Source organism: Fukomys damarensis, unplaced genomic scaffold (assembly GCF_012274545.1).
Source record: "Fukomys damarensis isolate Sample0158 unplaced genomic scaffold, DMR_v1.0_HiC HiC_scaffold_7, whole genome shotgun sequence".
In the NCBI taxonomy this organism is placed as follows: domain Eukaryota; kingdom Metazoa; phylum Chordata; class Mammalia; order Rodentia; family Bathyergidae; genus Fukomys; species Fukomys damarensis.
The window spans coordinates 3716435-3743847 of NW_022900919.1; the positions used below are offsets into that span (position 1 = coordinate 3716435).

General features: G+C 56.0%; 1 protein-coding gene across 1 annotated transcript in view; it reads left to right on the top strand.

Moving 5' to 3' along the window:
• Atp10a (ATPase phospholipid transporting 10A (putative)) overlaps window positions 1-26918 on the top strand; it is a 135597-nt gene extending 108679 nt beyond the window's left edge. The window contains exons 13-27 of the mRNA XM_010612980.2: window positions 729-981; window positions 2971-3188; window positions 4401-4595; window positions 5222-5795; window positions 7564-7667; window positions 7731-7857; window positions 9741-9925; window positions 13378-13714; window positions 15724-15800; window positions 18354-18479; window positions 22183-22383; window positions 24251-24331; window positions 24404-24508; window positions 24912-25099; window positions 25243-26918. Coding sequence (XP_010611282.1) covers window positions 729-981; window positions 2971-3188; window positions 4401-4595; window positions 5222-5795; window positions 7564-7667; window positions 7731-7857; window positions 9741-9925; window positions 13378-13714; window positions 15724-15800; window positions 18354-18479; window positions 22183-22383; window positions 24251-24331; window positions 24404-24508; window positions 24912-25099; window positions 25243-25843 — 3372 coding nt within the window. The 3' untranslated portion in view covers window positions 25844-26918. The remainder of the gene's footprint in view (window positions 1-728; window positions 982-2970; window positions 3189-4400; window positions 4596-5221; window positions 5796-7563; window positions 7668-7730; window positions 7858-9740; window positions 9926-13377; window positions 13715-15723; window positions 15801-18353; window positions 18480-22182; window positions 22384-24250; window positions 24332-24403; window positions 24509-24911; window positions 25100-25242) is intronic.
• Window positions 26919-27413: the final 495 nt, after the last annotated feature.

The window sequence follows — 27413 nt, forward strand, 5'->3', positions numbered from 1 at the left end:
GCCTCAAATTAGGATAATGGTTGGTGTTCATTGACGTGATTCAGATGCCAGGAGAATCCAGTCCACCTGAAAATTATATTCCAGGCTCAAAAACATTAATTCAATACTGTGACCCCACAAAGTAAACAAACATCAATGTTAAGGGAGTTGGTCTTCAGTTCTCAAGAGGTCACGGTGGGTATTTTTCTCGAAGCCTCCTTCCCTTTGTCTTGTATTGAACGAGATCAGAGAAGCAGCCCTTCCGTGCCATCCTCTCTCCTCCACTTGTGCCTGTCTGAGCCATGGGGTTGCATCCACAGGAGAAGGGAAGCCACATCCTGGGCCCAGGGGAAGCTGGGGTGGAGGCTGCTGTGGTCGGAGGTGGCGCTGCTTACAAGGACTCTGACTGTGCTGTCTTTCTTCTCTTTTCTCTCTCTCCTTTCCTAGCCTCTCTCAAGCGAGCACAGCTTAGTAATATGAAAATGCTTGCTTCTGTCCAAGCCATGGTCACTTCCAGACACGATAGTGGACATCCGCTGCGCAGGTGCACCATAGGCTGTCCTAGTTTAAGCTCTTTGCCAATACTCTAATCCTTTTCCAATAGTGACTCTAAACCAACCTGTCCAAACTTTGAAAGGTACAGTATGGCCCCTGCTTCCTTCTGTTGTAGTCATTTGTCCTTGCAGTAGATTGGACTAATTCTGCGGCTCCGTCTGCGCCATTCATTAGCTGTGCTTTGCCTCTTGTAGGTTCTGATCCCCATCTCCCTGTACGTCTCCATTGAGATCGTCAAGGTCTGCCAGGTGTACTTCATTAACCAGGACTTAGACTTGTATGACGAGGAAACAGACTCCCGGCTGCAGTGCCGCGCTCTGAACATCACGGAAGACCTGGGGCAGATCCAGTACATCTTCTCCGATAAAACCGGCACTTTGACCGAGAACAAGATGGTTTTCCGAAGGTGCACGGTGTCTGGGGTGGAATATTCTCATGATGCCAATGGTGAGTGGGGGTGGGGCCTCCAGTCTGGCTGAACCAGAACACACACTCACACACACACTCACACACGCGCACACACAAACACGCACGCACGCCTCGCATGCTTCCAATTGCTGCTTTTCAAGGCAGTGTAAGGATGTGGCCGTTAGCACCTGGGGAGCCCGGAGCTGGCATCACCGAGCCCTCTGCAGTGCCTGGCATGATGGGCACCAGCCTCCATGCTCACGTCCTGCCAGCCAAGTGCAGCAGTGGTGGGCAGCCTGGCGGACCTGGCTGGTGAGGCACTACCGCTTGCTCTGCCACACCGCAGGCGCAGAGGGCCCTGCTATCCCCATCGGCCTTTCCAAGGGCCTCGGCAGCCCACCCTGCAGCCCTCCCCAGGGACACGATGTCTGGTCCTGCAGAGGTGCACCCCTAACTTCTGACTGTCGGCACCCTGCTCCCTCCTCTCCATTCCATTTTGTGCACCCCTGTCCTCTCTGAAAGTGGGCTCGGGGAGCCGCAGTACAGCAGGCCCGGGTGAGTGGAGCCGCTGCTCTGACCCCAGCCATGAGAGGGCACTGTGGCGAGGGAGCCGGCAGCGCTCTTGTTTTGCGGTCTGGTTGCCTCCAAATGGGGCTGCGCTGTTCCGCAGCCAAGGCTCCTCTTCCTGTGATAGCAGCCGTAGAGCTCTTCTGCCTCCCGACCCTCTGCCTCCACCCTGCTGCTTCCACTCAGCCTGTCGTAAACAAGCATAGCTTTTGCAGAGAGCGGCTGTGCATTTCAGAATAACGGAGTGAACCTCAGAGGTCCCATGGTGAAAAGCGACGGATGAGCCAGGCAGCGGTGTGCTCACTGGTCTGATTTGATTTGATCATGCCACACTTCGTACATCCCTCAGAATGTCACCTCCTGTCCTGGAAATGTGTAGAGCCATGATTCGCTAGTCAAAAATAGTATTAGCAGTAATGTTTTAAAGTCAGGACCTGAGGCTCCACGGGGAAGAATCACAAAGTCCTTGATAGTTGTCAGATGCCTGTCATAAAACCAGCGGCTTCTGTCGCCTGCCTGCCTGCAGCAGATGTGGGAAAGGACTTCTGGTGCCTCTCAGCAGTGTGTTGGTTGTCCCCAGGGCAGCAGCAGGGGACAGGCCCGGGCAGAGAGGTCCCCAGCCACTTCCTCCTGTGACACGCGCTTGCTGCGAGCCTGTTGGAGTAGGTTGGCCCCTCACTCTTCACCCATCAGAACTGGCCATGGCTATGGAGACCATAGGGGGCCCTTCTTCGGCCCTGGGACCCCGCGGCTGACTGTGCATGCCTGGGGCTAGGCACCCCTAACCTCAGCCTCACCCTCCAGAGGACCCCAGTCCGCCTGCACCGCTGTCCCTGCTTGTTCCTGTTTTTCTCAGCTCCAGAAGGTCTGTTAAGGGTACCTCGGGCTCCCACCCTGCACTGCAACTGCAGTTGAATTTCTGATTAGATGTTTGTTGTGAATGAGTCACCCTCAAGACTAGTCCTACCTGGAAGCCAAGGAAAATTTGTTAAGAGCCATCAATTAGCAAGATCCGGCAGTATAGGCAACTCTTAAAGCCACTTTCCCAGTGCTCTAGAGGCTGTGGGAACTGATTGGCAGCGCCCCCTACGGGCTCAATTGTGGAATCGCAGTCAGGACCCTCGTGAAATTCCACTGGTGGGGTCACCCTGGCTGCAGGAGGCTGTGTTGTGTCTTGCGGGGCCACAGCACAAGCAGGACAAGGGTGTGGGCGGATGCCAGGTTTGCCAGTGCACTCTTGTAATCCCAGCACTCTGGGAGGCTGAGGCAGGAAGATCGCAAGTCAGAGCTCAGCCTCAGCAACTTGGCAAGACCCTGTCCCAGTATAAACGGTTTTAAAGGGAGGTGGGGATGTAGCTCAGCATGACAGCTCTGGGCTCAATCTAGTCCACAAAAATGCCCAGCCTGCCCATCCCATCCCATCCCAGCCCACTATGTCTACCTCTGTCCCTGTCCCTGCAGCCCAGCGCCTGGCTAGGTACCAGGAAGCAGACTCTGAGGAGGAGGAGATGGCGCCCCAGAGGGGATCCTGGTCTCGGCGTGGCAGCACCGGCAGCCACCAGAGCGTTCGGGTCGTGCACAGGACACAGAGCACCAAGTCCCACCGGCACTCGGGCAGCCGGGCCGAGGCCAAGTGGGCCAGCGTGCTGTCCAGGCACACGGCCTTCAGCAGCCCCATGGTGAGTGTGCGGGCTGGGCCGGGCACCCCATGCTTCCCCCACTGTGGTCTCCTCGGCTGTCGGAAGTGTCTGAATTCAGCCGAACGAACATGCTCTTGCTGGAGAGCTGGATGGCTGGATGCTGCTGTGTTAGGAGCTTTGTGGCCAACCCCTCGCATGGCTGTGTCCTTTCTCACCCAGTGACGTGGCCTCTGCCACAGCGTCTGGCTGGGCAGTGGCCAGGTGAGCCTCCCAGAAAGGGTGACCAGCAGGCTACACATCCTGCCAAGTGACATGAACGAATCATCGGGACTCGGTGACAACCCTGAAAATGCAAGGCCAATCCCCTGCCCGCGCGTAGTTTTAATCCAGCAAAACTGCACTCTTCCCTGCCTTGCCTGCTGTGTGTGGACCACTGTCTCTAGGCAGGAAATGTCCCACGGTGAGGGGCAGACCCTGAAAGATGTTTCCACTTCTGAAATCTTTCAAGAACAAGAGAGAGAAGCCACGGTACCCAGTCTGCGTGGCCTCTCGTCCGTTCAGGTCCTTCTGCACCACATGGAAACTGCTGTCTAAATAGAGGGGATCAGGGCTCATGGACGCCGCTCAGTGAGTCCACGGGGCAGGTGGGAGAGGAGGCCAGGAGGCAGAGGGAGGCTGCGCAGGAAGTTCTGACAGCATCCGCAGTGGGGTCAAGAAAGTCTGAAGGAGTCGCGCTTTCTGACCTGGGGACTTAGTGATTCCGCCAGCCACTGCTCCGCAGAGTTCGCCGTTGTATTGTTAAAGCAGTAAGAAAGGGATGACCGGAAGAACTGTGACACCTCCATCCGAATTCCTAGGTCCATGGAAAAGTTCAGAAATCGAATGTGTTGGGGGAAATGGAGACTGCCAATGTGCGTATAAAATATTTCGATGAATACAATTTAAATACAGACCCAGAAGGCTACAAGGAAATGCAGAACTATATTCCCAAACAGTAGCTACCTATTGGACTGGTGCGATACCGAATTGTTGAGCTTTTTGAGACTGCTGCGTATTATTTTATGATAGTGTGTCTTAGACATCTTCTAAGAAACGTTTGCTTATCATATATCAGAATCTGTGCATTTCTTCCCACGGCAGGCAGGCAGTGTGACTGTACAGCCACGCGTGCACGTGTGAGGCGGGGAGCTGCTTGTGCCGTGTGACAGATGGTGCTCCCGGGCCTCACAGCGAGGGCGTGTCTTCCCGCAGGAGAAGGACGTCACGCCCGACCCACAGCTTCTGGAGAAGGTGCGCGAGTGCGGCAGGTGCCTGGCCATGGCGAGGCACCAGGAGCAGCCCCTGGGCCGCCTCTCACCAGAGCTGTCCGACATCTTCGACTTCTTCGTCGCTCTCACCGTCTGCAACACAGTGGTGGTCACGTCCCCTGACCAGCCCAGGCAGAAGGCGAGTTCCGGGAGGTTCCTGATGTCCTCCCGGGAGGGTGCGGGTGCCGGTGCCCTCCGAGTGCAGAGGTGCAGTGGTGCGGGGTTTGTGCGCGCTGGCCCAGGCATAGCGGGTGGGCACCTGGCCGGGCAGTGGAGAGCGTCAGGGAGCGGCCAGCGGGGTGTCCCAGAGACCCTCGTGGCTCCTCCCCTGCCTGGCACTCAGGGACATGCCCCGAGTTCAGGTCCCAGACACACAGGCAAGAGGGCCGGGTGGGCCGGGGTGCAGACCGCGGGATGGGGTGCTGAGACTCCAGTGCTGCCCTACCCACCTCCTCCATGTCCGCTGATGCTCCCCTGTGCACTCCTGGCAGGCCCCAGGTGTCCAGGTCTGGACAGGCAGAGGCCACAGACTTGAATAGCCAGCGCCCCACAGCTCTGCCCAGGGGCTACCCCAGGGCCCACGCTTGGTTGTCAGGGTCCCCCACCTGCCGCGGGCATGGGTGAACCAGTCTTCCAAGTGGCGTTTTCCAGGGGTACCAGGGCACTCCGTTTTGTGCAGGCCTGTGGTGAGCACACTTCTAGGACTCTTCCCTGCCGAGGAAGCGGCCCACGAGCGCCCCCATCTCTCGGCTGCCTCTCCAGCAGGTGAGGGTGAGGTTCGAGCTGAAGTCCCCGGTGAAGACCATAGAGGACTTCCTCAGGCGTTTTACGCCCAGCCGCCTCGCCTCCGTCAGCAGCAGCACAGGCAGCCTGGCCACCGCCAAGTGCAGCCACAAGTCGGGGTCCGGCTTCCTGTCCAGCCTCTCCAGTGACAGCACGTTCCTCAAGCTGCAGGAGAGGCTGGGCCAGCCCGCCCCGTCCGTCTCCAGCAACGGCTACAGCAGCCAGGCCGAGAGCTGGGCCCCAGAGCACAAGCCGGAGCCGGAGCAGTGCCAGGACGCGGAGCTGCGCTATGAGGCCGAGAGCCCAGATGAGGCAGCGCTGGTCTACGCCGCCAGGGCCTACAGCTGCGTGCTGGTGGACCGGCTGCCCGACCAGGTGTCCGTGGAGCTGCCCCACCTGGGCAGGCTCAGCTTCGAGCTCCTGCACACACTGGGCTTCGACGCCACCCGCAAGAGGATGTCGGTGGTGATCCGGCACCCGCTCACTGGCGAGATCAGCGTCTACACCAAGGGCGCCGACTCGGCCCTCATGGACCTGCTGCTGCCCTGCTCCTCAGGTGCGCCGCCACGCCCACACGCCTCCCCCTCCAGCCTGCAGCCGCAGCGAACACTGCTCTAACCCTGCCCCGGGGGTGGTCCCTCGGGGTCACCATGGGAGGGGTTTGGCCTGGCCTGCGCACCTCACCCTCCTCCCAGAGGCCCAGCCAAGGTGCCTGGGGAGCTTGGTTCTCCTCCCCAGTGATGGAGGCTCAGAGCCTTAGAGCAGAGGCTCTGGGAGGCTCCTTGCTGTCTTCTGGCCCTGAGCAGCTCTGAGGCCCAGACTGCGGTTTTTAGCACTTGGTGGGCCCGAGGAAGGGGCTGCTGGCCTCATGTCCTGACTGCCGGGTGCAGCTCTGTGCTGGGCTGTTTCATGACCTTTGAACTAAGACGAGGCTGAGAGATGATCGAGGGGGAGCCTCAGGCAGCCAGAGCTGGAGGGGCTGTGAGCTGGGAGGGAAGGGTAGACTCACACATAAGACGTGAGCCTGGTCATTCCATTCTCAGTCCTCAGGGGACCAGGCGTGAGTCTCACCGCAGGTCAGGGACAGGGCACAGGCGGGTGCAGCGAGCAGCTGGAGGGGCTCACCAGGGCTCAGCTGCCTGGCCCTGCAGCTGTACTCTGTGCTGTCTCCTGGAGGGAAGCAGCCCTGGGCATCATCTGCTGTAAACTCTGCCCACTAGGCGAGCCCTTGGACCTCTAGGGCGGCTTCGGGAGCCTTATCCCCCAGCAGCCCTCACGGTAACCTCAGTCCCCCAGGACGGGACCCTTAGCCCCCCAGCCTGGCACCGCCCCCCAAGGAGGCCGTGGCAGGCACCACAACCGTGCTCCCTGCCAGTGCATTCTTAAGTGAGCAGACGGTCTCAAATAGGAAACACGGAGACTCGTACCAGTGCCTCTAGACACTGCCACTGTGTCAGCTTTTTGGTGCGGTAACCGGACGCTGCTATACACTTACTTGGAAAAAAGGTTTGTAGGCTTCCGCTGGCTCTGGGCTGGAGACAGGGCTGCCTCTCCCAGTGGAAGCACGTGGTGAAACAGACTGCCCATGGGTGGGAGCAGAAAGGGAACGAGAAGAGCCAGGGCCCCCCTGTACCCTAGGAGCTCACACGTCCCCAGTGACCCGGGGCCTCCCGCCACGCCCCTCGCCTACCTTCCAGCCTCTAATGCACAGCCCCGGGGAGCACTGGGGCCAGACGGCAGCACTCCGGTTCGGTTCCATTCGCGAGAGGGCAGCACTGCCTCCTCTCAGAGCCCCAGGGTAGCCCAGCCGCACACGGCTTTCCGTTAAATAAACCCAGCGCCCCGAATGCCCGATCCCCGTCCCCGCTTCCCTCACAGTACCCCGAGGTGGGAGAGCAGCTGCCTGGGGTTCGGGGCCCCGGAGAGGAGGTGTTCACCCCCTCGGGACAGGAACCGGGCCTTTCCCCAGCTCAGGGAAGCCAGGAGCCCGGGGCTCGGAACCGCCAGATTTAGCAAAACAAAATAAATTACTCAGGTTTGAATTTGCAACAAACCTTTGTAGAAGTTAAGTATGTCTCTGATACAGTATTTGGGTATATTTTAAATGGCGGCTGGATGATGATTGTGTTCTGAAACTGTACTTGCTGGTAAAACAAGAGACCCGGAGGCCACTCCGCTTGTGATGAAGTCTTTGTCCTTTGAGCATCTCGTTTCAACAGAGGATCTTAGAAACAGCCAAAAGTAGCATTTGGACGAGGTTCTTCGTAAAATGGATCTCTGGCCCTGTTCTCACCCGTCCTGGTTTCTGCTTCTCCTCCACCCAGAGGACGCCAGGGGGAGGCACCAGAAGAGGATCCGCAGCAAGACCCAGCGCTTCCTCAACCTGTACGCGCTGCAGGGCCTGCGCACACTCTGCATCGCCAAGAGGGTGAGTGGGGGGCGCGGGCCAGCCCTGCCCTCCAGGCGCGGCCTCACGGGCTGTCCCACGCAGGTGCTCAGCAAGGAGGAGTACGCCTGCTGGCTGCAGGGCCACCTGGCCGCAGAGTCGGCCCTGGACAACCGCGAGGAGCTGCTCTTCCAGTCCGCCCTGCGTCTGGAGACCGACCTGCACTTGCTGGGTACCCTACGGCCGGGGGCTGCCGCTTGCACAGAGCCCCGCGGTTTGCGGAGGTGGCTTGGGAGCGAGTTGGGACGTGGCTGCTTGGAGGAGGGGGGCTCGGAGGGGTGCAGTTAGGGGCAGCCTGGCCTGAAGCTCCACGTCCCCGGTGGGAAGGTCCTCGCCTCACCTCCTCTCCAGCCACTTCCATGGGCGCTTGTGCGCCAGGCGAAAGGATGGCAGCCTGCTGCCTCCCGGAAGCCAGCTTTGCAGCAGAGGTGACAGGAGGAGCAGGTCTGCGACAGCCTCAGGTCCCGCCCAGTCATGGCAAACCAGGAGCGCTGCTGGGGCACTACAACCCGCCGCACTTGGAAGCCCATGAAGCTGTCACAGATGCCACTGAGATGAAGGACAGCGGGCTCACCCTTGCTCAGATGCGCTCATATTTCCTGCTGTGCCCTGTTGACATCTAATTGACATCAATTAATTTTAGTAATAAGTTAAGGTATTTATACTTTCTCCCCCACCACTCTGGGATTGAACCTAGGGTCTTCACACTGAGCTACATCCCAAAACCTCTTTTTATTTTTTCTTTTGAGACCAGGTCTCACTGAGTTGTTGAGGCTATGCCTCAGCTTGCAGCCCTCCTGCCTCAGCCTCCCAGAGTTCTGGGGTTACAGGCGTGTACCACCATGCCCAGCTAGCTTTATACTTGTTTTAATGTTCTGAACATTTAATGAACCCATTAATGTGTTGACACAGTGAGTGACTCACTCGAGCCTTCATGTGTGGCCCGTCCGACTCCTGCGTGCTCACAAGGCACTGTGACCCTGCTCTGCCTCTCCTTTTATCCCTGAAAGTAGTGGGTCACACCTGCTGGTCCTGCTTGAAGTGCCAGGGAGTCTTGTCTGCCTTCATTGAACAGGCAGACTGTATTCATAGGGCCTCATTCCCTGGCCAGAGGAGCGGGGAAGCCTACGTATCTGACATAACTTACGGTTATAGTAACGAACGTGACAGCGTGAGCCAGGTGGGTGGACACCCGTGCACACCTCGTGTACCACTCTGTGGTGCCTGCTGCTTCTGGTGGCGGGCCTGGGGCCCAGAGAGCCAGCAGCCTGACAAGCAGCATGCCTGGGTGTGAGCTAAATGACGTCCCCATACGGCGCGGTGCCCGGTTTAAGTGCCCAGGCTATGACTCCCTGGCCAGCTGCGCACTCACCCCGCCTGCACCCCAGCTGGGCAGTGGACACAGTACACGTCTGTGCTCCCGGCTGCTGGGCAGGCTGCCAGCTGGGCAGCTAGAGCAGGGATTTCTGGCCAGCTGAGACACATAGCAAGACCTCAGCTCCAAAGACTGAGCAGCCTCGGGTGCTGGCCTGAGCCGGGATGCAGGGGACCCTAACCCACTGGTTCTGCCGGACAGACACGTGCTCTTGCCTCGGAGGGCAGCTTTCCTCTTACTTCTCCGGGGAAAATCTCTGAGGCCCTTCTCCCAGCGGGCGCTGCTCCTGTCCCTGGAACAGCGTGGACAAGATCTCCCCTTTGCCACGTGTGGACGACCTACCTTCATGTGCTTTTCAAGCTACCTGTAAAGTTCGGAGTTAGCTTGTGTTTAGCTCATGTTTGGGAGACTCGAGGCTCTGTGCTGCACGCGCTCTTGAAGACAGCGGTGGCTCTCGCCCTGTCCCTCCCACACACTCCTGAGTCACTCGGGAGAGCGAGCAGAAGAGTCCCCTGCTCTTCGGGATGGTGACCCACTGGGGTGTGCTTCCAAAGAGACTCCCTGGCCCCAGGCAGCAGGGACCTCGCTGCCACCCCATCTGTGGTGCATAGGCGTGCACCGATCCGCAGTTGGAGGGCCTATGAGGAGGGGCTCACACTGATGCACGTTCCTTTGGACAGGTGCCACTGGGATCGAAGACCGGCTGCAGGACGGGGTCCCTGAAACCATCTCTAAGTTGCGACAAGCGGGCCTGCACATCTGGGTTCTCACGGGTGACAAACAAGAAACAGCCGTCAACATCGCGCATGCCTGCAGACTGCTGGGCCATGACGAGGAAATCATCACCCTCAACGCTGAGTCCCAGGTAGCGGATCTCAGGCCACCCGTGTTTGTCTGTGGAGATCCCCGATGTAGACGGTGCCATGGGCCTCCCCGACTTAGGCTCTGACCCTTGCTTAGCTGCACTCGAGATGTTTTCCCGTGTGGCCTCGGCCTTCAGGGTGGGAAGGGCAGCTGAGAGCCCGCGCCTCTGGGCTCCACCTTGGCCCTGCCCACCTCGCTGATGCCCGGCAGACAGGACGCTGCAGGCCTCGGGCCGCAGCCATGGAGCCCTGGCTCTGTGTTTCTCCATTATCTTGGCTGCCTGCGTGATCTGCAGTGATCCACCTCGACTTGCCATGATATTGGTCACTCGTGTTCTTTCTGTGGCTCAGTTTAGACAGAAGTCTATTGATCGTATTGGCCTTTTCAAGGAACAAGGTTTGGGTTTCACTGATTTTCTTTTCCCTTCCGTTGTTTGTTATTTTATTTGTATCTGTCTGCCCTTACCTTTATTATTGTTTCTTGTTTTGCTTTATTTCCCTCCTCTAGTTTCTCAAAATGGAATCTTAGGTTACTGGCTCAAGAGCATTAGTCTTTTCTAATAGAAACAATATATGCTATTCTGTTTACATCTTATAATTTTGAAGTGTTATGATTTCATTTTTATACAAGGGGCAGCCAAGATATGCAATGAACATTTAATTTTAAAAATCTGAAGTAAGACACATAGCTGTGAATCCCCCTCAAACACCCTTACCCCCGCACTCCCACCATTTTCTGAAGTGGTCCCTCTTCTGTGAGTGTCTTAACCAGCTGAGACCGAAAGTACAGAGAATACGGCTGCTGAGTGCCGTCCAGCAGAGATAATGAATGTCTGTGTGTCCTCACCCTGCATCTCCTGGATCTGCCGTCATGCGACTTCCGGCTCTTCCCCAAAGTCAAAATGACCGTGAAAGGGATTGAATCAGTTCAGGTCTGAGACCGCTGCGAGAGTGCAGCTAACGTCACTCAGGCAAGAGGACTCCAGAAGGGCTCCAGAAAGTGGCGAAAATGACGGGAGAAGGTGTTTGAACAGAGGGCGAGGGTATTGAGGGAGATTCATGGCAATGTCTTTTACCATAATAAATGTTTTTACTTAAGTACTCACATACTTTCCCATCACACCACTACGTATGTTCAGGATTTTATTTAAACCTTTTTTTCCTCAAGGCTTCCTGTTTGAAGTTTAAAAGTGTTTTGTCCATTTCAAAGTGTTCAGAGGTTTTCCCTCTGTCTTTCTGTTACTGCTTTAATCCGGTGTGGTTAGAGAACATGCATTTCATGATTTCTGTCCTCTCACACGTGCTGCGCCAGTTTGTTTGTTAAGGACACATGCTGAGGTCTGCCTTGGTGGGTGTTGGCATCTTCTACAAAAGTGGTGACATCCAGTTGATAAAGAGGTGGGCAGCTTTTGGACGAGGGCTCTGAACATTCTCTCGAGGCTGGATTTCCCTTTAGTCTGAAGAATTCCCTGGACAGTTCCTTCAGGACAGTTCATTGGGAAGAAATCATTACTTCCTTTCATCAGAGAATGTCTTTATGCCACTTTCACTCCTGAGGGCTCTCTGCTGGGGGTGGAAGGTTGAAATGGCTACTCTTCTGACCCTTGGAAAACCTTCCACTCCCTTTAGCTGCCGCACTTTCTGGTGAGGATACACAATCGGGAGTCACTGTCACCCTAGGGCTGATGAATTCTGCTTCTGCTGTTATTTGCAGTGCAGAGGATTAAACCCAGGGTCTTCGCACTGAGCTACATTCCCAGCCTTTTTATATATATCGCTGTGACAGGGTCTCTCAGTAGGTGCCCAGGCTTGTGATCTTCCTGCCCTAATCTTGCCAGTATTGGGATAGCAGGCCCGTGCCATCATGCCTGGCTGTACGTTGTTCTTACCTGGTTGCTGTTGGAATTCTGTCCTTTCGTTTTAAATAGTTCATTTATGATGTGTCTGGGCCTGGCTTTCTTTAGATTTATAAGCCAGGATCTCCTGAGTTTCTTAAAGCTGTGGGGTTTTATCTTTTACCAAATTGGGAGAGTTTCAGCCATTGGGTTTTCAAACATTTTTGAAGCACTCTGCATTTTCTCCTCCTTTATTGGTAGATTAATGACGTGCATACTAGGTCTTTGGTGTGGCCTTCTGGCCCTGGAGCCTCTTTGTGTTTTTTTGTTTTGTTTTGATCTTTTCCTCTGTCCAAGTTGAGTCATTTCTATTGACCTATAAGTTCACTGATTTTCCCTGTTATCTCTTTTTCTCCCCTAAGCCCCTTCAGTAAGTTCTTTAAAAATAAACTCTCTATATAAAATGGTTTTAGATTTATTGAGACATTGAGCAAGTGCAAGCTTTCCCGTATCCACACTTGATTTCTCCCCCATTTAACATCCTGCATGAGCGCAGCACACTGGCTATGTTCGTGAGCCGATATCAATTCATTGTTAGGCATTAAAGTCTACCCTGAATGCATCGGGTTTCCCAGCCCCTGAGGGCCATGGCAAGTGCCACCAGAGGAGAGATGGGAAGCTGGGGTGAGGCCCCCACCCCCCGTGCAGCTGCTTCTCCCGAGCTCACAGAGGAGGGCAGAGCGGGATATCTCTTCTACTTGCCTGAGCTCTGTGTACGTTAAGTGCCCACCCTGGGCTCTCCAGTTACACTGCACCCCTGGCCGCCTTGGAAGCACACGCCCACCCCCAGTGCAGCGCCTTGCTCCTCTCCGGATGAGTGTGTGACCCAGCTGCCTGTGTCCACCCCAAGGGCAGCCCCTGCCCTGCCGGTCTTCTCTCTCCAGTCTCCCCAAGTTTTCTGCTCACCCTCCCTTGAACACCTCTGACCATCCGTGGTGTGCTGCAGGGAAGTGGCCAGCAGCCCGAGGGGTCCCTGTCCCCCGAGGATGGGGCCATCAGCCCTCTTGCAGGTGTTTGTCCCCGTCAGACGTCCCTCCTGGGCCTCTGGCTTCTGCCCTGATCCCGAGTGTAGGGTCCCCAGTAGCTTCTCCCCTCTAGAATGCACAGACAGTTTTGGGAGGACATGGCCAAGTAAAAGCCTTGGTAATTATGCCTTGGTTTTCTTTTTCTGGTAGAGTAAAGAGTTTAGGGAAGCCACGCGTAATCACATTTCTCTAGGAGCAAATACCAGCAAGACTGAAAGTGCTTTGTGACACACATTGGTACCTAAGTAGGAAAGACGGAGGGCTGGGGTGAGGCCTGGGGGGCAGGCAGGCGGTAGCAAGGCGCCTTCAGCCTGAGAGGCCGAGGCGCGGCAGTGACAGCCCAGCCAGCTCCCTGGGGAGCACATCCCCCCGCTGCCTGGGCCCGCGTGGGTGACCAAATGGAACCCCAGAGAAACCCGTCTTCTCTCTGTGCAGAAGCCGTTCTCTCCCTGGAGCTGGACCTCAGGGAAGAGGGAAGACTGCTCCCTGGGGTCTGTGCTGCAACCCAGCGAACCATCTTTTCTTCCCTTTCAGGAAGCCTGCGCGGCCCTGCTAGAGCAGAGCCTACAGTACGCACGGTCCAGGGCCCCCTGCAGCACCCCTGAGAAGACCGAAGGCAACATCCCTGTGGGCTTCTTCCCTCTCTGCTCAGCCTCCAAACCCGCCACCACCGCCGCCTCGGGCCCCAGCCTGAGCCTTGTGGTCGACGGGAGAAGCCTAGCCTACGCCCTGGAGAAGAACTTGGAGGACAAATTCCTCTTCCTCGCCAAGCAGTGCCGCTCCGTGCTCTGCTGTCGCTCGACCCCTCTGCAGAAGAGCATGGTAGTGAAGCTGGTCCGGAGCAAGCTCAAGGCCATGACCCTGGCCATAGGCGAGTACCCAGGCGGCCAGGCGGGGCCCTTCCCTGCAGCGAGCGCCCCACTTAGCTGCTGCTTCCAGTGCGGCCTGGATTTTTGAACTCTTCCTACAGTGGCCCAAACTGGGAAAAGCCTCCTGTAGGAAGCTTTTCCTCAAGTGTAAATCACCCCCATGTGATAGTGTGCAGAGCGTGTTCCAAACAGAAAGCACCTTACGAGCCCAGCAGTGCTGTGCTGACTAAGGGAGGTAGGTGGAGCTCACTGTCTCCTGGGAGACAGTGGACACCTGCCCGACTCCCGAGGTCCCAGCCACAGGGAGAGACCTGTACGCTTGGCATTATCCTGGCCCAACTAAGAAAAAAGGCCCTTCGGAGAGGATCCTGGGGTTGGAGGCTTCAGAACGTGAGGACACAGAGCCAGAAACAAGCAGAATTCCCTCTGCCGCTTGTCAGCTGAACATTGCTGATCGTTCTGAGACAAGCGTCACATCAGGGTGCAGCTTGACCTGGTGACTCTGTGTGCTGCTGTGTCTCCCTGCAGGCTCTGGGCCTCCTCACCAGGGACAGGCACCTGTCTTCTAAGGCGATGTCCCCTCCTGCTTGTGTGGGGGTTTCTAGTGCAGGTTCAGGGACGTGCGGGTCCCCATAAGGCCCCTCCTGGTGATGGCCAGGGTGGAGGTGACACGGTGAGACCAGCTGTGTACACACCCCCCACCTGCCTGAGACAGCATGTCCACACCAGTGGCTCACCACTCGCTGATGACCGGTTTACTGCAGAGGGTCTGTGGCAGCCCCTTCTTGCTGAGGTAGGGAGCTGCAGCTTGTCACCATGGCAGCACTGAGCCTGAGCACGTGGAGGTGAGCACGGCGTGGTCATCACGGAGACGTGGCCCACACACCCGAGCAGCGTGACATCTAGGAGGAGGCGTGGGGGGCGGCACCCTGGCCCTGCAGGGACAGGCACCTCCCAGGAGGGGCTTCCCGGGCCACCTTTGCTTTCTTGTGCCTGGAGTATGAGGGTCAGGAACTAAGGAACCTGCATTTGTGTCCAACACACACACACACCCCTCCTGTGTCTACCCTGGGAACACACAGACAAGACCGGCCTGTAAAGGCCAGACAGATGCGAAGGCAAGACCTGTCTCCACGCCTGATCTGGTGACACACAGCTGTAGCTGTGGTATTGTTTAAGAAATGGAAGTAAAACCTCGGCTACTTAAAAATAAAAAAACAAAATAGACTCTCAGCAGGAAACGGGAAGGTGACCACTGAGAACTCTTGGTTCCCTTCCTCGGCATCCAGCAGTTGCCGCAGAGAACACTGCCAGGAGCCACGTCTCATTTGCATGTGACATTCTGGGAAGGCTGGAGGGATTTTCATTGCTCACAGTTTCAGGGTGACAAAGACTGCCTGATCACCTGCGTTGGGCTTAACCCAGTAATGCACAGAAAACGGCCAGGAGAGAGGCAGCGTCCCCTGTGGGCCGTGCGCCAAACCTCGCTGACTGCATCGTTGCACCTCTTACCACTTGTCTGTCTGGCCGCGCTCTGTGGTCGTGGCTGTTCCCTACCCAGACAGAGAGCGGTCACTGTCATCAACAGGCTTCTGGCCTCCAGGCTCTGTTTCACAAACATCTGTCTTGCACCGCAGGGTCAGGCGAAGTCCTCCCTTCTCAGGATCAGCAGACCTCAGCGGGCCCTTGGCAGGATGTGACCTGCTTGTAGTTTAGGAAATGGCTCGTGCGGGCGCCAGTCCACGGGACCGGGGCTGCCTGGCTGGGGTAGTTGTGCCGCTGTCCCAGAGCACTGGTTCAGAGGTGCCGGGCACTAGCCTCTCTGGAGTGGCCGGCAGTCCGATGTCTCACCGTGGTTCATCCTGACCACAGTTCTCCCAGCGAGGCTGCCAATTCCTGTTCTTCCCTGGGATGCTGTTCCAGGGCCCAGGAGACCCGAGAAGACCCAATCTGACCGCTTGCTAATTCTTCTCCTCTTCTCAGACAGTCCTCCCTGCCTTGCTGTTTCCAGGTGACGGAGCCAACGATGTCAGCATGATCCAGGTGGCAGATGTGGGCGTGGGGATCTCAGGCCAGGAGGGCATGCAGGTAAAGACCGGTCGGGCTGCGCTGGAGGGCCCAGGGCAGCTCCCTGAGTGGCCTCTGCCCTGCCTTCCCCTGGCCCTGGGTAGCACAGTCAGGACTTTGCCTTCAGTTCAGCAAGCGCTTGCATTCCGCTGCGCCAGCAGGAGAAGGGAAGGCGGAGAGTCACGCTGCCTGTGAAGGGAAGTGCGACACCAGGCCTGCACAAGTGTATTTTGGGGAATCGGTGGGAGGGAGGGAGGCAGGGGAGTCATCCCCTCCGCCCTGGCTGTCTGTTGACTGTTCCTGAACCCCGGCGTGCTGCACTTCTGCTGGAACTGGTGTCCCTGTGAACATGGAACGTGGCCATTTTGACTTGCGTGGAAACGCAGCTGCGTCTGAGCTTGTCACTTGTCATGCTGTCAGCCCCTGCTGTTCCCGAGGTTGAACACCTGAGTTAATTTCCAGGGCGCTTCTTTTACATGTCATACTGCAGTAATTTCCAACATTTGGATCAAGTTTGAATCACAGCATTCTTTTTAACTTGGTGGAGACGTTAGGAACCATTTATTCAACATTTTTCTAAAACTAAGGCTGTCAACCACTATGTGTTAATGAATCATTCATTCACTCACTCATTCGTTCATTCAGGATGTACTAAGCACTTGCTATGTGCCAGGCCTGTGGCTTACTCATTTTGCTGCTTGATGGTAAAGGATAGCCAGGTGGAAGGTCCGGACCAGAAGCATGGTATGATCAGCCCCCCATTTCTAGGGGAGTTAGTTCCAGGCCCCCATAGTCACCACAGCCCATGAATGCGTGAGTCTTTGACACTCAGTGATGCGGTATTTGTGTGTCCGAGCACACCCTGCTGTCTCCTTGAAGCATCACCAGATGATTCCTCGTGCGTTCCCAATAGTCTGTCAGTGCCGTGTGACAATCGTTAAGTTGTACTGAGGATTAATGACATGCTCAGTGCAGATGCAGTTTTTTCCCAAACATTTTCCATCCCTAGTTGTCTGCAGACACAGACCCCACAGGTAGGGAAGGGGACTGTGCAGGACAGAACAGTCAGAAACCTTAGACTTTCTGAACCAGCTGTCAAGAATAGCAAAGCAAATGTCTCAAAACCTCCTCCTGTCAACATAGGAAGGGCTTAAGTGGTTTTACCTGTTCTTTCATCCTTTCCTCATTTATCCTGTTAATTTAGAACTCACCGTTGCCAAACACAGAGTAGAGACAGAGACTCTAGCTAGGCACAGTGCCTATACTTGGTGGAGTCCGTCCAGAAGGTCACTGCGAAGGGACAGTTGTCAGGAGTGGCCGGGTGCTAGCTGAGTGGTAGAGCATTGCTCTGAGTGTGCAAGGCCCTGGATTCAATTCCCAGCACCACAAAAATTAAAGACAGACTGAGCAGCCTCCAAGGCAGACCTCTGGACGGTCTTTGGAGGAGAAACCTTGAGAGCTCACAGTGGAACCCTGGCTCTCCAGCCTTCTGTCCCTCGTGCCCACCTCCAGATCCAGCCCCAGACACAGTGCTTGTCCCTCGGTGTACATGGCCTTTACAAACTCTCCCACTGCTCTGGAGACTCCAAGGGAAGAGGGAGAGCAGATGTGGTCACTCTGCACCTCAGGACTTGGGTCTGGGGCCTCCTCCACAAACACGGTGGGGCAGGCAGCCCCTGACCAACAGCAGGGCCCACAGTATGGGCCTTCGGTAGGAGAGGCATCTACTTGAGTTTCTGTGCACAGGAGGTCGGCAGGCACTGCCTTAGTCAGCTTTTCACCGCAGAAAATAGTGAAAACAAGACAATGCCAGAAAAGCCAAAGTGAATTATTTCCTTTACACAGTGCATGCTCGAGCACTTCATGTGCAGACACTGTGCAGATGCAGGAGTCAAAATGGAGTGCAGATTCCATTTTCAGCTTCTTGGTGGAGGAAGAAAATGTGTAGCAGCAGCGACTCGAGGAAGGCAGGAGAGGGTCAGGGAAACCCTAAGGTTGGGCCCAGTTAGCCCTCATATCTGTGGGAACCGCGTCCGCGGATTCAAACAACTGTGGAGGGCAGCTGGCGGCACAGAAGGTGTCTGTGCTGAACATAAGCAGACTTTTTCTTGTTAACCCTCCCAGGGAAGACAGCCTTGAGTGTACCCACCCCCCTGCAGGGCCGCACAGCCACCTCTGCTGCCCAGGAAACGAGGCGTTGGCTGTCTTGGGGTCCTGGCACGGTGTAGAGGAGGTGACATCCAGGGCTGGGGAAGGCAGGTGACCTCTGCAGCTCTGAGTCTGTGGCTTATCCGACAGCATGGAAAAGCAAGCGAGCAAAGGCTTAAAGCTCAAAGGTTATGTGCCCAGTGCCCGAAGCTTTAAATTAATTCTGTAACTTCATGTCCCTGGACGAAAGTGTTTGTGAGAAGGAATTATTTTTAATGGAAAGGGACAAGGGGGAGGATGGGGGAGCCGCACGTCACACGGTGTTTGAAGCTGGGTTTTCCTTCTGCGCTTTGACTCCATGCTGCGGGAGATTGGACCTGCATGGAGCGAGTCAGCACCAGTAACCAGAACTCCTTCCCTTTCAAGGCAGTGATGGCCAGCGACGTCGCAGTGCCGAAATTCCGGTACCTGGAGAGACTCTTAATCGTCCACGGACACTGGTGCTACTCACGGCTCGCCAACATGGTGCTCTACTTCTTTTACAAAAACACTGTAGGTATTGGACGCCAGGCCAGAGCGATGTTGAACGAGAAGGTCCGAGGCCTCGGGGCCACCACCCGAGGCCTCGCGTCCACTCTGTCCTCCTTGGTGCCTGTGAAAGTCCCCTAGTCCTGGCCATGCATCCTCTGGGCTTGGGGAGCAGCCACCCCTTCCCTGTGCAGGGAAGGTTGGAGATGCAAGCAGAAACCACTCAAAAGTCCACACGACTCTAGTGAGCAGTAGCATGACCCAGAAACCAGCGGGGTCACCCAGCTAGAGAGCCGGCCAGGCTGTTGTCACTAGTGGACATCTGACGCCTGCCCCCAGGCTCCCCACTGTTGTCCACACGTTTTCCAGGAGCTGGGGTATCCACACCAGCCTTTCTCCAGAGTCATCAGGGAAGACAGGATGATAAGCAGAAATGTGCAGGTGACTGGGTGTTAGGTTCCCTGGCCATGCTGAGATTTCAATGCTGAAAGTTGTCCGTCAGAGACACACCAACACTGGGTCTGACCGGCAAGTCCCCAGGCCAGGCAGTGGACCAGGCAGGTATAGCAGCCCTTGCACGCTTGTGGGCCTGCAGGGCAGACGTGCCCCCTGCTGGCCGCCTGCACCTGTAGCTCCTCTCTCCGCACCAGGTTGGCTGGGCATAGCTCTGCCCAGAGAACCTTGTCTGAGGCGGGACCTTTGAATACAGGACCTGCTTGGTCCATTTCATATGGGTCTTAACGTTTAATCTTAGTTCCCGGGTTACTGAGTTTTCAGAACACACCCTTTTCCATAATCCTTGAACCCCCAAGGCCACCCCAGAACCCTGCTCTCTTGGAAGAGATTTCTGGATACTCTGCTGAGCACCACTAGGTTGTTCATGGCTGTGCTTCTGATAGCTACCAACAAGGATACAAAGAGACTCATGGGAGGAGCAACCTTCCGGCACAGTCCCCCAGCCCAGCCTTCTGGGCACTAGAACTCCTGTGTCATGGTGACCTCAGACCTTTCTGAAAGAGAACAAATTAAAAGTTGTGTTTTTTTCTAATTCCATATGAAAATCCCCACGCTAACCCCACTGCTGTCAGTGCACCTCTCATGTGTGTTCTGGAGGCTGACACCTCCCTTTTCTGTCTCCGTCTCCCACCCACTCTCCAGCCTGGTTTTCAAAATGTCTTCCAGCAAATGGATGTGATGCTCGGAACGGATCAGGGTGTGTCTAACTGGATAGGTTTGGTCCTGGAAATGAATGCAGACTAGCTTTTCCTGGGGCTTCGTCTGAGGAAGGGTACTGTCCTGCCCTTGCTAGCTCCTCCTCTGCCCTTGCTACCCTGGCATCGAATCCCCCGTGCTCAAGGCCTCACATACAGATGCAGACCTAGAGGCTTCTGACTCCCCAGGAGTGGAGAAACCCAGCCTCATTTCTGTCTCTCGTTGGCAGTGGGGTCTCCGGCCAGTTGCAGGTGCTCCTTGATTCATGAAGGGCGCTTTTGCCCTGACGAACCATTGCAAGCTGGAAATATTGGAAGTTGACACTGTGGCCGACGTGCACAGCATGATGGCTTAAGCTTAGCGCCCCACACACTGGAGCATGTGCTGTTTCCCCTCATGATCGTGAGCTCGACTAGGACCTCAGATGCAATGCCCAGCCTCTGTGTGTGTGTGTGTGTGTGTACTGGGTATTAAATCCAGGGCTTCACACCTGCTAGGCAAGCTCTGTACCACTAAAAAAAAAAAAAACATAAACAACCCCCTGCCCCAAGTTGAGCTGGCTGATGTTAGAAACTCCCAATTCAAATTTCTTAGGCCAAGGGGACAGCAAGAACCATGCAGGCTGCACCACTCAGCATCTGGGGTGTGAGCAGGGCTCAGGGTGCCTGCTAGGGCTGGGCACTGCCCCTGCCCACCACGATCGCCTGTCCTTGCTGAAGGCACAGGGAGGGGAAGGCATCGTGCTTGCTCCCTGTGAGGTGTGGGGCCTTTGTGAGCAGGCATCCATGTGCCGAGGAGTTCAAGGGTGGTCACGCCGCCTCCGAACAGGAAGGAGAGCATCATCAGCTGTAAGGGTGAGTCGGCCTGCCTGCCCAACAGAGGGGAAGAAAGGTTTCCATAGCAACGGTGGTTTGGGAGCAGAGCTCTCCGGTACAGAAAGGAGAATCTCGGGTCTCTAAGTGCTTTTCCTCTTCTCTCCCCTGGTTCCTTTCGCTCATGGTGATTCGTGAGCCTGGGGTGGGGGGAGGAGGAAAGACAGGCAGTGAAGTCCCAGCCTGAGGTCCTAGATTGAAACGGGACTGGAGCGCTGTGTGATGCAGCCTCTCTTCCAGTCTTCACGCAAACCTTCAGGTCAAAAAGCCGGAGCGCGGCAGGGTTCAGGACAGAATCAGGGTCAAAGCATTAGGCAGTCTCAGCTCTAGAACCAAAGCCCAGGCCAGCAGGGCCCACGGGGCCCACGGGGCGTGCTCCTCCCTCCGCGTCCCACCCGGCCTGGCAGCGGTCAGCTAGGCTCATGCTGCCCCTTGGAACTTCAGCCTTCTCTCGTGGTAAAAGTGGAGGCCACGCTTGAGCCTCTGACAGGAAAGTAAACCCCGCTGACTGACGATCCTGGCAGGCTGCAGGGAGACTGGCAGTGCCAGGAGCTCAGCTAGCACTTCCAAGTGCCCTGAGCCCTTTAGTCCTCTCAGCAGCCCCACGGCCGGGTGTCCCTGCTGTGTCTGGGCTGTGGACACAGAGGCTGAGGCAGCAGCGATCAACTGAGCTGTTCCACGGAGCTGAATGTGCAGGGTCCTCTGTGTTAGTTCTGAGTCACTGCAGCAATGCTCCAGAGCTGCTCAGCTCCTAAGGAGCAAGGCTTCTTTTGGGTCAGTTTCAGAAGTCGCAGTCCACTACGGTGCTCAGGACTGGGGCCTTTGGTCCTGGGGCAAGGCAGGAGCACATGCTCACCTCATGGCTGCCAGAAAACAGCAAGAGAGAGAGAGAGAGAGAGAGAGAGAAAGAAGGGGCCGGGGGAGCAAGACCCACAGTCACACGAGTCCTTCCACCTCCTGTAGCATCACAGCCTGGGAAGCAAAGTTCAACAGATGGGTGTCGAGGGGACATTGCAGGCTGTCGGACTCTGACTACTAAGCCGCGTGCCTCTGTGTGGCACTCAGGAAAGCCACATGTTCTCAGTGATCAGGGACCTGCTGGGTGTGAGGAGATGGCCCCATCGTACCAGCGAGGCGGTCTCTGTAAGGGGGAGACAGCGCCGGTCACACCTGCCTGCACAGAGCCAGTGTGCAACCAGGGGGGCTCAGTCCATCCACAGTGTTGACGGCGTCATCGTCCGGCTGCTGTGCCTCTGCCCTCCATCCATGGAAGTCAGTACCTGTCCACTGCTCCTCTCTGGAAAGGGGCAAGGGACTCGGCGGAGACAAGGATGGAGCCTGGGAAGGTTGTTGGGGCGCAGAAGGCGCAGCCTCCTAGAGAGAAGCCGCGGCCTGCCCCATCAGACCTTCATTTTGTGTCCGCTGCCGCCTCCTCTGTCCCAGGGCTTCTGGGACTTCCGAGCTCCCACCGCCCATCCCTCGGGCTTAAGAGACCCAGGAGGGTGGGGAAAGGAGGCAGAGGCCAGCACATGTCCTGCCTTTGGAGGACATCGCTGCCTGTCACTCGTCTGTGTCGAGAGCTGCGGGACTCGGGGTCCGTGAGGGCAGGAGGAGTAGCCCGGCCTCATTCTTTCTTGGTGCAGATGTTCGTGGGCCTCCTGTTCTGGTTCCAGTTTTTCTGTGGCTTCTCGGCTTCTGCCATGATCGACCAGTGGTATCTGATCTTCTTTAATCTGCTCTTCTCGTCGCTTCCCCAGCTGGTGACTGGGGTGCTGGACAAGGATGTGCCAGCGGGCACGCTGCTGGCCGAGCCACAGCTCTACCGGAGTGGCCAGAAAATGGAGGTAGGCTTGCCTGCACTCAGCCCGCTCCCCTCTGTCCCCAGTGTGAGTCTCTGGGACTCCTCATAGACACCCCAGACCTGCTGTCCCAACTCCAGAGTCTGCCTGGGGTGAGGAAAGTGGATGTCATCTGCTGGTTTCTGGGGTGCACTGCATTGCCCAGAGTTGGGGAACTGACACTGCAAGAACGTGAACTTGTTAGACGAAGCTTATTTGAACAGCTCACCATGCGAGAGGGTCCAGACCCTGGTCAGGAACCCATTGCTCCAGCCCCGTGGCGGAGGATGGCAGGGATGGGCACGAACTGCTCACACCCAGAGCCGGGAATCTTGACAGGAAGAGACGCCGCCCACCTTCCCTTCATGGGCACAGCCCAGGGACAAGGGCCTCCCACCAGCCCCGTGCAGACCTTTGGGGACCCAACCACGGCACACAGCAAACGCACGGAGTGAGGCCGTCTCCGCCCAGGCAGCTTCAGAGCCCAAGGAGGGCTCACCCCGGATCTGGGTCAGCCACGGGGGACTGCTGAGGCTCCATAGGGATTTTCTACAGCAAGCCTGAAGAGTCATTGCCTTCTAGTGGGAATTAAGAAGACAGACTCATGGGGAAAGCCGTCACAGCACTGGAAGGACAGTGGGTGTGGACGCACCTTATATGGACACCACGGCCAGCTGCCTCCAGCCCGCTGTTCAGGCAGAACGCCTGCTCCAAACTGGGAACTCAAGTCTGAGTGCTGTGCATGCAGGAGGACTGCAGCGCCCCCAGAATCTCCAACTCCAAATTCGCTCCCTTGCATGTGAATGCTCTTTGGCCACTTCTGCAAACATTGGGTCCCCCTGGAGCAGGCTAACCCCCTGGGTTAGACAGGTGTCAGCTTGACGTCTGTCATCTAGGAAGATCTCATCCTGGCCTCCTCAGCCAGCCAGACTTACACCCAAGGCCATCCTGTGGAGGAGGAGACAGCCAGCACTTTCCCAGAGTGCAGTGGACGCTCCTCTGTGCCCTCTGCATTTCCTGCGGGGGGAAGTCTGTGCCAGCTACTCGGGACTTAGCAGGGCTAAAGAACCAGTGCAGTCACCCAGGTGATGAAAGCTCGGGGAGCCCATGGATATATAATTGCCTTAGTCTGCTTGGCTGCATTGTGGTGAGGGACAGGCTACCCAGTCAGAGGCTCGTCTGGGTCCTGGTTCTGCATTGGGTGACGGCGTTGTTGCTGGCAGAATCCAGAAGCAGAGAGGAGCATCTCGTGGCAAGCAGCAGGGAGCTGCACATGGCTGGCGTCTGCTCCCATCTCCTCCTTACAAAGCCAGAAATACTCGATCCTGGGTCTCCACCCGGATAATCTCACCCACATTGTTTCCGCCACCCATAGTAGGTCACAGTGGGGATTAAGTTTCAACCTACAGACCTTTGGGGGCCACATGAGAACCACATCCAGATCATGGCAAGCGCTTTCGTGGTTTTCACACCGGGAACATCCATCAAATTTAAAAATTTAAGTCACGCTTTTAAGAGTCCCTCTAAGGGCCTCACCACAAAATCGTGGCAGGTAGAACGTGGCAAGAACAGAAGGGCTCGTGTCAGGGGTGACCTCCCAGAACTCTGGGGGCTCTTCCTGCCTCAGAATTTCTCACGTAAGATGTAGAGTACTTTCCACTTATTGTTAGCCTACAATGACTGCAGCATGATTTTGGGGTACAAAAGGTGTAGCTAGATCCACAGGCATTTGGGTTCTCACCTGAACTTCACAAAGCCCTAAATAGCAAGTTTCCCTTGAGTTGTATGCCTTGAGTTGTGTGTCAGGGGCCCAGAAAGCAACGTTTGGGAGGTGAGCAGCTCCCTGTGATCTCTTCTTCTGGTTCTGTCCCAGGAATCCTGGCCGCGCGCCTTCTGGTTAAACATGGTCGATGCTGCCTTCCAGAGCTTGGTTTGCTTTTTTATTCCCTACCTGGTAAGTCAGCACCCAGCGTGGCTTCCCACACGTACGCCCAGGACCCGCAGACACAGTGCCACTGTCTTCCAGGCCTACTACGACTCGGACGTGGACATGTTCACCTGGGGCACCCCTGTCACAGCCATCGCCCTGCTCACCTTCCTGCTGCACCTGGGTATTGAAACCAAAACCTGGGTATGAGCTGCCGGCAAGGCCACTTCCCAGAGGGCCTGCGCCGTGGGCCCCACACTTCCTGGCGGGCTCCACGAGGTCTCGTTTCTCTGAGCCCAGAGTGCTGGCCTCCCTGTGCCAAGAATGACAAGGGTACTGCCTGGACCTCCCTCCCGCCTCCCAGAGCAGCCACAGCTCCGCCTCCTTGCCGCCCCACCAGCACTTTACCTGGCCTCCTCCCCTCACGTCCCAGTCCCAGGCTGCTTCCCAAGGCTCCGCCGAGAGCATCAGCCACCCGTGGCACAGACCCCCATGTTCACCAAGCTCTTAGGATGTCCCATCCGCTCCCCGATGACTGATGCCTTTCCACTCCCTCACGGTTGCCACTTTTAAGTTGAAATAAAAGCGTTTTCTGTTTCTGCTTCAGACCTGGCTCAACTGGACAGCATGTGGCTTCAGCGTCCTTTTATTCTTGATGGTGGCTTTGATCTATAACTCGGCCTGCGCAGCCTGCTATCCTCCATCTAACCCGTACTGGACCATGCAGACGCTCCTGAGAGACCCCGTGTTCTACTTGACCTGCCTCATAGCACCTGTCACTGCACTGCTGCCCAGGTGAGTGTCAGGGACGGCACCCCAGGGCCCCAGGGAGTGTGGGCACCAGCGCGTGGCTGTTTCTTTGCCTGGGGACTCACGGGAAGCTCAGGGGCATCTCCTGCAGTGGCAACATCTGACTTCTGTTCATGTGCTCTTTCCAGATTGTTTTTTAAAGCCCTCCAGGGGAGCCTGTTCCCCACCCAGCTGCAGCTGGGACACCAGCTGACCAAGAAATGCTGCGAGACACTCAAGACTCCCAAAGAGACCTTTGCTCAGGGACACCTCTCGGGAGAGTCACAGACTGAGCTCTCCCAGGGAAGCCCCGCGAACCCCTCCGAGTGCCTTGCCAGGGACTGTGCCTCCCAGGCCTCCCAGCACACGCAGCAGCCGCCGGCCTGCTCTCCCGAGGCCAGCGGGAAACCCAGTGCAGTGGACACGAGTGTGCCCCTGAGAGAGAACAGCCTGCTGGGGCCCCTGGGGCCTTCCACGCCGGGGGAGGCTGTTTCTGGAGAGTGCCCTGGGCATCTCCAGAGGACGCCCCTCGGCCCAGGCCAGGCCGCCCCGCTGTCCCTCTTCAGCCTGCCCAGCTTCGGCTCCCTTGGCTGGGTGTCCTCCCTGTCTGCAGTCAGTGGTCTGGGAAGCATCCTCCGTTTCTCCAGAAGTAATTTACATGTGGCCAAGAGGGATGGCAAGCTCCTGCCTGGCCCCCCGCAGCCAGAACAGGCCCTGTCTGGCTCACAGAGACCTGCGACAGACTCCTAGACCACCCAGAGGGACAGCCATGGGCTGTGCCCCTGTGGAAGCCTTAACATGTCGTTTCTACATGTACAACATGGACGTGGATGTTATTTATGCTTCTTATTTGCACAGAAGACTTCTAGGGAGGTGTATTTTTAAATATTTTCAGGCTAACACAGGGAGTGAGAGGTACCAAAAGAGAAAGTTTATTTTTTAAAGTTCTAAATAGAGTATATTGATGAAGAAAAATAAGAGCTTTAACGTATACAGATGTATAAAGTTTAAAGAAGAATGACACTTGAAAAGTGCGTTTGAATTTATTTTTTCATCTCATTTTGTAAAAGGCAGTGTGACTTCTCTCTTCAACACACATGGCCTTTGCTTTCTCTGAGGAGAAACGCACGACTGGGCGCAGTGAGCCCAGGGGTGCAGGCTGCCGGGCGATGCAGGGGGAGGCTCACTGCGTGGCCTCACACCGCGGCTCCCTGCCCTGCGCACTCACCGGAGCCACCCTGCCAGGGCCTGGGTGTGAGGAACCTTCAGGCCCTGTCTGGTGAACTATGACCTCGGTCCCTCTAACAGCAGAAAAGGAAAGGGACGCTCTTCCCTCACTTCTTCGCTGGGCGTTAGTGCGCTAATGCAGCACCTGCAAAGCCCCAGGGCCCGCTCCCTGCTCTGCGGGACTCCAGCTCCTGAGGATTCTTGTCACCAAGGCCCTCAAGGCAGAGGGGGCAGAGGATCCGAGACCTTCTGCCCTGGGTTCAATCCCTAGTATTGTAATAAAGAAAAGAATATTTACAATAATAACCTTTTACAACCAGCTAACTTTGATGTGGAAATGAATATAATACATCTATGCTTTGGCAACACATCATAATTACATCCTTCTTGGAGAACTGGTACAGCAGATCATGTCTTGATCATTTTCACTCCTTCACTCCCCAGCCTCCCTCCATCCCCAGATCTACCTCCCTGTTTCCTACTATCTTTTATTTTCCCCTTCAAATTATGTTTATTATGGGTATCTCAGAGAAGCCTTCTGTGTCTGATTTATTTCACTTAGAATTATGGTCTCAAAAACCATCCTACAGATGACTCAAATTTATCTTTATGTCAGAGTAGTACTCCACTGTGTACGTATACCACATTTTCTTTAACCACTCATCTGTTGGTGGGTACATAGAGGGACTTTCATGATTATCTCACAAAAGCACAGGGCAAAAGATCTTACCAAATCCTGGTAGCAAATATAAATCGGAAGGAAGGCTGACTACTAAAGACATCTCTGCTCTTGGCAACAAAATAGCTGGACCAGTGCAAAGCATGCCTAATGCAAAGTCAGACCTGTTCACTGAAACTCTTGAAGCTTAGACGCTATGGGCGCCTGGCCTTATATCCCCAGCTCTTTGTACAGAATCTAGCAGTTTGAACGTGCTCAGTAAACACTGGATGAGTCCACACATGAACGACAGTAGTGAAATGCTACAGGAACTCCTGCCAAAGTCAGACTAAAACGTGACTTGTTGCAACTCATTCAATATTTTCTAGAATATCTGGCAATGTGGTAAGACATGAATTTTTTTAAAGATTTATT